Source organism: Haemaphysalis longicornis, unplaced genomic scaffold (genome assembly GCF_048455015.1).
Source record: "Haemaphysalis longicornis isolate Haplotype H1 unplaced genomic scaffold, Haemaphysalis longicornis Haplotype H1 scaffold_7, whole genome shotgun sequence".
In the NCBI taxonomy this organism is placed as follows: domain Eukaryota; kingdom Metazoa; phylum Arthropoda; class Arachnida; order Ixodida; family Ixodidae; genus Haemaphysalis; species Haemaphysalis longicornis.
In genome coordinates this window covers 72,612,564-72,624,126 of record NW_027526422.1, presented here as the reverse complement: position 1 = coordinate 72,624,126, position 11,563 = coordinate 72,612,564, and the positions used below count along the sequence as shown (strand labels likewise).

General features: G+C 47.3%; 1 protein-coding gene across 2 annotated transcripts in view; it reads left to right on the top strand.

Annotated features, from left to right (window-relative positions):
* Positions 1 to 11,563, top strand: part of Hps4 (Hermansky-Pudlak syndrome 4 protein) — a 37,190-nt gene that overhangs the window by 24,982 nt on the left and 645 nt on the right. For both annotated transcript variants that reach the window (XM_077677796.1, XM_077677797.1), the window contains exons 4-11: positions 1,437 to 1,577; positions 1,853 to 1,960; positions 3,567 to 3,698; positions 4,500 to 4,594; positions 4,831 to 4,900; positions 5,464 to 6,894; positions 9,380 to 9,515; positions 10,782 to 10,887. In XM_077677796.1, the coding sequence (XP_077533922.1) occupies positions 1,437 to 1,577; positions 1,853 to 1,960; positions 3,567 to 3,698; positions 4,500 to 4,594; positions 4,831 to 4,900; positions 5,464 to 6,894; positions 9,380 to 9,515; positions 10,782 to 10,887 (2,219 nt within the window). The remainder of the gene's footprint in view (positions 1 to 1,436; positions 1,578 to 1,852; positions 1,961 to 3,566; positions 3,699 to 4,499; positions 4,595 to 4,830; positions 4,901 to 5,463; positions 6,895 to 9,379; positions 9,516 to 10,781; positions 10,888 to 11,563) is intronic.

Genomic DNA, 11,563 nt, shown 5'->3' with positions numbered 1-11,563 from the left:
TAACAGTAGTTCTCCTGTACAGCGCTCAGAGAGAGAGAGAGAGAGAGAGAGAGAGAGAGAGAGAGAGAGAGAGAGAGAGAGAGAGAGAGAGAGAGAGAGAGAGAGAGAGAGAGAGAGAGAGAGAGAGAGAGAGAGAGAGAGAGAGAGAGAGAGAGAGAGAGAGAGAGGTTGTTCAATGCCGGTATTGCCTGCTTGTCTGTTCGTGTCTCTCAGCTCTATGCCACACCAGCTCAGAAGAATAGTAGCTATGGATTAGTTTAGGCCACTTCTAGTTGAACCACCCCCCCACCACCACCACCACCACCCCCCACACCCCCTCCGTTACGCTAGGCAAAATGAATGGCTTTCGTTTTTCGCCGCAGTCATAAGTCGCAGTGGCCTAGATTCCCCGTCCTGGTGGAAGCATTTTAGGGCCAAAGCGCACAAATTGTCTAGAGGAAGGTGCATGACTAGTTCAGCTCCATCGGGATTCCCCCACCCTCGAATCTGGGTTTACAAATAATGAGGTGAGCGGTACACACCCACGCAGCTATGTACCGTGTTTGCACGATTCTAACGCGCACCTTTTTTTCGCTAGAAGTAAAATTTGCGTGCGCGTTACAACAATCGGTCCCAAAACCTAAATCGGCTTTCAATGTTCCCCGCTGTAGTTTTAATGTCTGTACTGGCTGGATAAGCAAGTTTATGAAGCACACAGGATTTTCGCTGCTACATTTGTGTGCGTCAAATAAAATGTCTTCTGCGGGTATGTGGTGTCATATGGCTTTTACATCTGTGCGGTAGAATCGGCGTAAAATTTTTTTTTAGAATTTTTTGCTAAGTAATCTTTCCTGCGCGTTACAATCGGGGGCGCGTTGGAATCGTAAAAATATGGCATATTATGCGATGTTCTATAACAACCGAAATCCCTTATAAGTGTAAACATCTGCGAAATAATATGTGCAAATTATACGCACAGCAGTAAACATTTTGTTTATATTAAGTACATCTATGTATACCTTCCACAGTGAGTGAGTGAGTGAGTGAGTGAGTGAGTGAGTGAGTGAGTGAGTGAGTGAGTGAGTGAGTGAGTGAGTGAGTGAGTGAGTGAGTGAGTGAGTGAGTGAGTGAGTGAGTGAGTGAGTGAGTGAGTGAGTGAGTGAGTGAGTGAGTGAGTGAGTGAGTGAGTGAGTGAGTGAGTGAGTGAGTGAGTGAGTGAGTGAATAGGCAGTACCTAGCCTTGCAAGGTGTGCTGGCAATCGCGTGGCCTGAGCAGATAACCATTAATACGTATGTTTACGTATACGGTGTTAGCGAAAATTTATCATCTCATAGGCCCTCAGTCCAGGGTCTCTGTCCTGTGTGTTTTATTGCTGACATACATGTGCTTATCCCGAGATAAGATAGCGATTGTGATGACACGCTCTGCATACATAATATCGCACCCACGTGAGCAGATGACGCCGGACGAGCGGTGCGACCTATGCTGCCAGCTGGTCGGTGTGGTCCACTTCTTCAACTCGTGCTTCGACACGCCCGAGGCCCTGGAGATGAGGAGCACGAGGTTCGCCGTCCGAATCCTGGGCAGCCACATCGTCGTGAGTTCCCATACTTGCTCGCGGCACGTATTGAGTCGCACGCGGTCTGTGCACAGCCCTCATACCAGAGATTGCTTTCACTATGGCCTATGGTTCGGCGCCTGTTTAACACGCAGTGCAGTAGCTCTAAGCTCTTTTTTCCTGTGTTAAAGCAATGCTATAGCAGAATGTCTGGGCTATACTCGTCGTATATTAGTTGGTGTGCGTGCGTATGCCATCTGTGTGCATCCTTTTCCATCCATGCTGAAATTTGCATCATTCTCTGATCACCGCAGGTACTGGGTGCGACAAAGTCTTTATCCAGCTACGTCCTCCAGCAGCAGGTTGACATGTTGACCCGACTGGTGCGCTTCTATCACGGCAGTCTTCAAGATTTGGAACAGGTCAGACATCACGCCTCATGTGCCTGTCGTGTTCCTTTCTATTTACTAAAAGAGGGTGAACATTAAATGACTGTCTCCGCCGCCAGGTACCCTCGCACGTAACGCCACTGTGTTAAGGTGGCTTAACACAGTGAGGTAAGCCACCTTAGTAAGGCAGTAAGGTGACTTAACACAGCCACCTTAACTGTGTAATAAGTCCCAACAAAATGGCGCTCATCATTGATTGGTCGCGATTGATCGATTGCCAATATTTATTTTAGTGGTCATTTTACCAAGCCCGAATCGGCCAATCCACCGAGAGTTTTACTTGATATTCTGTATGCGTGTATAAACCGTGGGATGGTGGTGGTGGTGCCAAAAGATGCCCCTCAGGGGGATTGGCCAGGAAAGGGGCGCTCACAGAGAGAAATTATAAAGTAATTAAATAAACACGTTTAAGGAATGAAATAAAATAGGCGTTTAGGGGGAAATATAAACAGAAAAAAACTGCCCAAACATGAGACGTAGCATCAGGAAGTGTTGAAACCGACATAAAATTAAAAAAAAATTAAAAGAAAGAAAACATGAAAAGTATGTAGAGAAATAAAACAAGAAGGGAAGTTGGTGAAGGAGAGGCAGTGGTCAGGAAGGCACTGATAGCAGTGATCATACACGCTGGGATCTTTTTGAGGGAAGCCCAGCACGGCCTGGGGCTAGCACGGGAGACGGCCAGATTCCGAGATGAACAAGTGCACGGCGGAGCAAAGATCTACGTGGCTAAAACCCAGTGCCTTCGCCCCGAACGATAAGATTAGAGGAACAGACAGTGGGATTGCAAATTGGTTAAAGCTGTTTTCTAAGTATCTTTTTTCGTATGGAGGAGTACCGTCGGCAGGAGAGGAAAAAATGTTCAGCTGTTTCTAATTCGTTACAAAATGCACAGAGTGGTAAAGGGGCCAGATTGCAGCGGTACAAGTAATAATTCAAATTTGGGACACCACATCGAAAGCTGGTGCGGGTAACTTCACAAGCTCGTGACTGACTAATCCGGCACGTTCCTGAGTGCCGGAGGTGCTCGAGGTCAGAACTTGCGTACGCAGATTCAGCCATGCTTTGTAGCAGGCCTAATCTTCGAAAGCGTGCCGAGGTGACAAAATTTATGGGCGGTAGAACCTCCATCACCGGGCCATCCAATGCAATGCCCTGGGATGTCTCAGCTTGGTATACATCTTCCCTATAGAGGAGCACATACCCACAAGAGCTGTATCGGCCGAGACATGAAGCACATAATAAAATGTATATTTTTAAATGATCAATAACGGCCTGGCGCTCAAGTTCGTAGTACCCCTGTGCCGTCGTATCTATTTTTATTGATGCTTGTGCTCTTGCGGTTTCCCGTTCACCCCCTTCTGCAATGCTGCTACGTTTTCTACCTTCCCCGCAATAACGGTACTATTACAGTGAAGCCAGCTTTAAATCGAGCATCAGCGTTGCCATTAGTTACCCTGTGGTCCATCGATGCACTATTTAAGTGCCCCTAATGAAACCCTCTTCTTGCACCTGGGCTAATAGAAGGGTCTGCAATGCTCTTTCCTCTAAAAACGCACCCCACATCTCGGCGTCGCAGGTGTGCTCAAGCAAGGACGTGTTCAACGAGCGAGTGCGGGAGTTCTTCAACTCGTGCATGCCGGTCTGCTGCGGTCCCAAGGACCAGCTGTCCAACCTCTTCCGAGCGGTGCCAACGCTGCAGCTGCCAGAGGTAATGCCATGGCGAAAGCACTCTTCTGTTTTAATGCGGAAGCGTCTAATGGTCCATTGAACGAAATAATTAAAGCAGTTCCACTCTACCTGAAGGCTGTCAAGTGCGGAGAAGTGATTCGCCAAAGGGGCTGTGGGGCCCTTTCTTGACTAGTTTCAGTATCAGTCTCACGTTGATACCCAAAACAGTCAAGAGAGGGTTCCGCAGCACCTCAAAACGCCTATAAGGAGGCACTGGATTGAGTTCTGTATAATTTGGGGTAATTAGTGTGTAATTCATGATTTTTTTATTTTATATTATTGTGTACGTACTTATTTTCGCCCTTGCAATGAAAGTGTCCGTGGCAACTGAGCAGCGAAAAGATCGCCCCTCCCCGTCAACACTTTGCATGTGAGCAACGTCTGCCTGTGTAGCGCAATAGGATTGACATCGTCTTCGTCCCAGGTTCAATCCTAATGAGGGGAAGCGGTGATGTTTTCGAAGCCTCTGTTTGGATGTGAGACGCCGTGGGACTGCACAATGCGGCATCTCTGTCTCCTCTCCTCGTCTTTGTGAGGAGCGGGTGACAGGGAGTTGTTACTCTAGACTGAAGTGGTTGGGTTTCTTCACCTCAGAAGAAGAGAAACTCCCTATCCTATCCCGGGGATGTAGCGTATACAACAATCTCTGCAGCATATACGAAGACCGCTAACGCCTAAAATTGTCGCTAAGGGATCGTTCAACTAATTTTCTCCTTTCATTTACAACTTGTGTGCTTTTCTTTTGCCGCGTTTTGTTTACACTGTCGTCCTTTCAATGCAGGCCGCATCCAATCTCTACACGAAGGGCTACTCTTTCCTCGAAGAGTTGCAGAAAATGCCTGGTGTGCTCGCCGGTTGCATCGTCTTTGATGAGAAGTGAGTATGCTTGCTTTCAGGCTAAATAGCCGAAGGCAAGCATTTTTTTTATTAATATTTGGACTAAGTTTTAAATGACGAATTACTAAGGAATACGGGAAGGAAATCAAAGATAATACTCGCATGAAACACTTGTCTGTGCTCTAAAGTGTACAAAGGGAGCAATTTATTAATGGTTAGTTTCATTACCGTATTCTTGTTATCACAATTTCTTTTCGCATTCTCTTTCTTCCCAGGGTACTTGCAAGCCAGTTCACCCCGGAAATAACGCAACTCCTGCTCCTGGCGGCTACATCCGAAGAAAGAGTGAGTCTCCCCTTGGCTTTTAGTTGAAAACAGGCACTTTTTTCTATATTTACTCACCGAGACAGACGACTGCGCAAGGTTTAAGGGATACTACATCGGCTTTCCGCCACATCCATAAATGAACACTCGACTTCTGGGGCGGTATTCTCGAGTTTTGTCCCTTTTGCATCCCTTTCAAGAGTGTCCCTTTTGGCGAGCCCTGATTGGCTAAAAGCAAACAACCGGAAGTGACGTAACACAAGCGCGGCAAACCTACTACCAATCTTCCTTCATGCTGCCAACGTCCATTGCTTAACCGGAAGTACGTCACAATGAAAGGGACGCAAAAGGGACGTTTTCAAAAGGGACAGTTACAAGAATACCGCCCCTGGTTTTGTTTTCCTAAACACGTCTATTTGCAGAGGCTTATCAAGTTACAAAATAGTTAACTAATGCATGACTCACGTTTTGCTTCTGTTTTACACTAATTTGACTTAGGTCTTGTTCGGTAGTCCTCACTAATCAATGCCGTGTCCTGACTTAGAGTTAGCGTAAGACTAATTGAGTTGAAATTTCTCTCACAGCTGGCAATGCAGGAAGTTCCCGTCAGTTACTCTGTTCCTCCCGCCGTCCGCTTGGTGAACGTCTACTTGGAGGCCGCCTGGCTCAAGGACGTAGCCGCCATCAACAAGCAGTCGAACGAGAACCCCAAGGAGCTGGACAAATACGCCGAAGAAGCCGCCGACGATCCAGAAACTTTGCCCGGAAGCACCCACTCGCTGCGCGAGGGCGCTATCTCGCGGCAAACAGAAAAACTGCTGCCGCCCGCAGACGACAAAGAGCCCGAGTTGGCCGATTCGTTGAGTGACGTCGACTCAACCAGGTCCTCCCAGACCACCAACCAATCGTCGATCGGCGCGCCACCGACCTCAGCGACCGTGATGCAATTGGCGGGAAACCACACCTTTCCGGACAGCGACTTCCTCTCCGACTTCGATTCGGCGGCCGAAGACACGGACATCGTCGGGCCCGAGGCCTGCCTGAGGCGTCTAGCTGAGCTTCAGGAGACAGTCGCGGACTGTATCAGGATATCGCAGGAGAACCTGGCCATCGACTGTCCACGGAGGAGGAGAGCGGCGCACAGGGGCTCCAAGAGGCGCCTCAGGAAGTACGTGTCCAAGCCCGACCTGCGCCGGCTCTTGAAGGACATCGACGAGGCTCAGAGTCTGGAGTGCGACGGACGTGTTAAGAGCGACGCCGCAGCGACTTACCGGTACGGTGACTGCGACACCTACCAGGGCTACGACGCATGCCTGGGCTACGACGCGGCGGGCCTCTTCTACCAGGCGCATACAATGCACGCACCCAGTCTTCTCGGTCACTTCGCGAAGAACAAGTCCAAGAAGGAGATCGTGGCGCCGACTTCGAAACAGGTCGCGGTGTGCCAACCACGCAGTCAGCTCTTGTTCGGAATCTGCTCCAAAAAGCTGCAGCGGGCGCTCACGAAAGTCGGCGAAGCTTGTTCCGCGCTCAGTCTAAGCCCAGAGAAGGCGTCGGCCAATAAACGGAGCTTGTTTGCCAGACTACGGAAAGCAGGTACGGGCTCGACGGCGTCCGAAATGGTCACGACGGAGCTAACGGTTCAGAAGGAAGCAGGTGCGAGGACTTTTGAGCTGCCGCCTGTGGTTCAGCTTGAACTAGGCGAAGCCCTGGATGTCCCCGTGGAGAAGCCCAGCCATTCCCCCGTGAAGCAGACGACGGAAGGTCCTGGAAGTCGGCTTCTCCGCCACAGTGATAGCTGCACGGGTGAACAGCCTGGAAGCGGCAGTGGACAGCGTTTGTGTAGTGAGGAACACATCGATCAATGTTCTGCCTCCAAAGACAAAAACACTAGAACTGATGCGCAGTGTGCGTTGAGGAGGGTGACATTGTTTGTTCAGAGGTACTGCAATATGGCAGGTCTGGTGTTGCTGTCTGAAGCGGCGGAGGAAGACGAAGCTTTCGTCTATTCTTTGGTAAGCCTTCCTAGTGTGAGCTAGATAACAGACATGACTCATCCCGATAATGTCCTTTGTGCTTATTAGTGTCGCCTAACCCCGTGATTAAAGCCATAGCCGTTAAGGCTGCTTTGCTAATTTAACTGATATTCTGTACATCAGCGACAAATGAATTATACCGATTCTTCTAGCACACAAAACTTCGCATATATCGTCCTACAGCTTGTGTTTTTCTCAGCAAGCAATGCCATATATCCACCATTTGGGCGCGTATCGTATAGTAGACCAGTGGCTCTCAGTTAGGGTACAGGGGCCTTGGGTTCTGCGGATGCATTCTAGGCACCCGCGAAGCACCCATCGTCATGAACGAATCTTCTCCACCAAGTTATCTTTGTCGCAGGGTAGGGATTGTCAATACGCTGCTCTGAAATGCAAAGGATGAATTTTTTAACGCGTGGTGTTAAGGACCCCGTGGCGCAGGGAATCAGTGGCGGTGACCGTAAGTGAAAAATTTTATAGCGCGCTCTTGCGGCGTCCACTGAAACCTTTGGCAACTTAGGGAGCTGCCCTGACAGATTCATCGCTCGCGCGTGCCGCTACGCGAACGTGACTCGATAATGCTATCGCGTTCCACGCTCAAAGACAAAACTTAAACGTCCTCCTCCTTTTTTTTTTTTTTTTTTGCTGATTACGTGTACTTTATTGCTTCCCCGCACAGCCCGTGTCACTGAGTTGGCTTTGCTGCACAGCTTTGTCGCAATGCCGCAAAGCCAACTCTAGGACACGGGCTGTGTGGGGAAGCAACAAAAATACACGTTTAGCAAAAAGAAAAAAAAATGGAGGACGCCTAAAGGTACCTTGCAACACTTCCTTTAAACATTTTCACTCTTTTCTTCGCGTCTGCAAGCACTGATATAGCTATAGTTAGCGCCAGTACTGAGCGCCACTGCGTGATTTGCTCGTCGCAGCAGATACACCTTCCATTTCTAGTTTGCTTTTTTGGCTTTCTTTTTGAAGTAGCCATCGAATGTGTTCATTGCTGCAACTAAAGCAAAGCCGCTACACCGCTGTAATGACGCAATTCGAGCACCCGAGGAACGCTAAGAACGGGAAAGAGAGAAAAAAATTATTAGCAAGTTTCTAAGTTATATGATGGGCATGGAGCCGTATCTTTGGCTGAGGTACTTTGCTGCCCCGTAACCTATAAGTACTGGATGTGTTAGTTGACTACGTTCTGGAAGCATCTAAGATTTAGAAAAAAAAGTTGAAAAGAGTGTTGCAGGGTCCTTTTAAGCTTTGCCTTTAAGCGTGGACTGCGATAGCGTTATCGGGCCCCGTTCGTATCTAATTATCGTTCGCTACGGCGCATTACACCCGCGCGCAGGCATCATCGCAAGCGGCCTTGCGGCATAGCGACAGAGCTATGCAACAAAGCCGAACACTCACAATAGCCCAGGCCTTTAAAAATATGTTTTGTACTCGCGATTCCTAGGCGCAGGAGAACATTTCTCGAACGATGTATCGAACTTGAGCGCCATCGCACCCTATGCCCCCAATGGGTCATATGCGTCCTCTTTTTCCACCTAGAGGGTGCCCCCAACTTATCAAACTGCATACGTACTTCTTCCCCACCTCCCCTGCATCGTGTTTCCCATCCGTTCTGCTAATTCACGAGGGCCGTGACACGTCCATAGCCGACAACCGCTGGAGTAAGCAATACTATAGAAACTACTGTGGGAGGGTGATTGCAAAAAAGTGCTGCCTGATGGTATTCAAAAATAAGAGCAATGGTAGCGCCTAACGTGACCCGGTCAGGGGTGCTTAAGCTGAAACAGGCAAGCAAAAAAACCTGCGCACGCGCACTCCATACTCGTTGGCTAATAGGAGGCAAGACATAATTTTTGTCCTTTGAGGAAGTGGCAGTTCTCAGAATTAAAACAAACAACGAGCATAACTGAAAAAAAAAAGAAAAACATTATTTATTATCCAACCTAGGGAAACGTTTCGGCGGGAGGGACGAATGGCGAAACGAGTCACTTGGTCCATAAGAAATGTAGGCTGGGATTTTGGGTTGGGGGTTGGAAAGGGGAAAGTTCGCCATGTATCTAAGCTCGAGGCTGTAAAGAAACCTGCTTTCACATATCTAAAATCAGTAAAGAAGATCATCAGTTCTTGACGTTATGTACGCACATTCGTGCCTCTTCATTGTTTAAAGAGCATAAATTCGTCCCCACTGAAGCATCGTTTGCCCCTTGTTTGGAAAATTCTGCCAACACCACTTTGTGAATAATACACCACGTAAATCCTTATTAATGTTTTTTTTCCTGCATGCACACACATGTGATGGGGCCGCCACGTTAGGATGCCACTGTTAACGGAATAACAACAAGGGCAGGTACTCTTGAACGGCTAACAACAGGGTTGATAGATCAGTTCACTAGTTGAAGAAATATGCAAGAACTGTAGACAAAGACAGCATAATATTCCACAATCGGCTTTGCAGTGGAGAAAGTGCATAGCAGAACTCGGAGACCTAGAGGTGACCACAAGAAGCTGGCAAGACCGCAGCAACGACCTGTCCAGCCGTACCTCCAAGGACGCCGAAGTGTGCTACAGCCGCAGCCTGCACAGCATCCGAGGTGGGCATCAGGCCTGCTCATGACTGGAGGGGATCGCGTGTATTCTCTGCAAGGCTATCGCTGGCAGATTCAAATTAACATCTAAGAATGGGTCACAAACACTATACTCTGCAAACAGTGGAAAACTACATGTTACGTTAGACCTCCTGAGAAGCTGCAATGCACGTCAAAATCTCACTGATGCAGATATCTTTTTGTTTTTGAAACCTGAATTGGAAAGACATCCATTATGGCCAGGAATCAGAAACAAGACACCATTCTCAACATCATAAGAAGTCGTAGTTACTAGGTACATCTGGCTTAAACATTTTGTACAAAAATACAGCTGTTGGTGAGAGGCACAGTTGGAAAAGCCTTGGATTTGTCAAGCCATTCCGACTTCTTAACGAGCGAGAAAACACAAGTGCTCAAAATGTTCACACTTCATCCGCGTCAAAGTTGTGCTCGCAGGGGAATAAATGAGCATCATCCTATAACATCAAATGACTTTCACCCTAAAGGGACCTAACTGGCTGGTTATCCACCATTATGTTTGGAAGCCTCTGTAACAAGATTTCTCGTTTACTTCATTAAAAATTATTAATTTCTGTGAGTGCATGCACTGGATGCAATTAGATGTCCCCAAGATAAAGGGAACCTCGCTAAAAAAAAAACTAGACACAATGAGTAAAATTTGCTCACTTTATTAGGAGCTTTGCTTATGGCTGCACCATTTGCTCAAAAGTACTGGGAGCTTGGGGTCCACTGCTTGACGCATCTGGTTTTCGTGTAACAAGATAACACTGCTTAACTTAAGCTGACAAGATAAAATTAAAGAAACAAAACATATTAGTGTTTTTGATCCTTCACATATTCAACTAAGTCACCATAAGCAAAAGATACCACAGTTCAGTGTGCAGCGCTGGTCACGTAAATATGCTGAGTGTGAGATAGGCAAGAGAGCCAAGCCTGCACCACAAAAGTATCGCAGGGCACATAAATATACTAGTGAAACAATGCAAAGAACTAGAATGCACGAAACACAGATATAAACACCTTAACTGTGATGAAATACACAAAAATGATTACAGCAGAGAACTTCGTGCAAAAATAAATACCTGAGCAAAGATATAACAAGTTTGTTGCAAGATTGATACAATGGCAAAGACGAATAGCTGAGAGCTGTAATTATTTCACAAGAATGTAATTCAAGACATCTGTATTTGCGCTCATTTTAGGCTGTTGATTTGTGTAAAAATGATTGCCTTCACATGTCTTGCATTGCAGGTTCGTTGCCGTCCCACGGAGACAAAACAAGGTGGCACCTACATTCAATACAGTCTGCTCATGGCAGGTTCCTCAGTGATGCCGGAATCAACAACATAAATGCTTTGTAAGTCAACGAGAGAAAAATCTGCGTCAGCTCTTATTGGCATTACGTCTTCTGCAACATCCTTGACCCAAATATAATGACGTCATTTACACATTTTATTTTGCTTTAATTCTCTATGAATACTGACTGCCGGTAAAGAACGCATAGTCCAGAACAAAAGTTCATTACTGGAGAAGGTGCGCTTAGGATTATTTGGAGGTCACACAAATGCATGAACTGCCAAAGCTACGACACTAAAGCTTTTGCGGTCATAGTTTGTGAACTTTCGCTCATTGCTGCGTATTCTGAAGTCAGTTAAAAATACCAGGCCATCACCACTGGTGTGAAACCCAGGAGGAGTGCAGCACGCAGTGTAAAGTGTATTCTTGACACCTTGGTGTTTTTGCCCAAGGAGATGAAACCGTTGGGGGTGGAGGTATACAGCTTTTACTGCAAGTCTCATGCCTTTGAAGCATGAAGTGTTCTAGCACGAGGCGTTGGAAAATGAGTGCTCTCGTGTGTTCTTTAGCCACGATGGCAAGTTGGTTGGCGAGCGCTGAGTTTGTAGTCTTCCTCGTCGTCGTCTTTCTTGCGCTGGTTGTTTTTTTCATTGTGCTCTTTTAGTACGCATATTTCCCACGGAAACGTTCTAGCGCAAGGCGTTGAAAAACGAGTGTCCCGGTGTTTTAGTACTGTG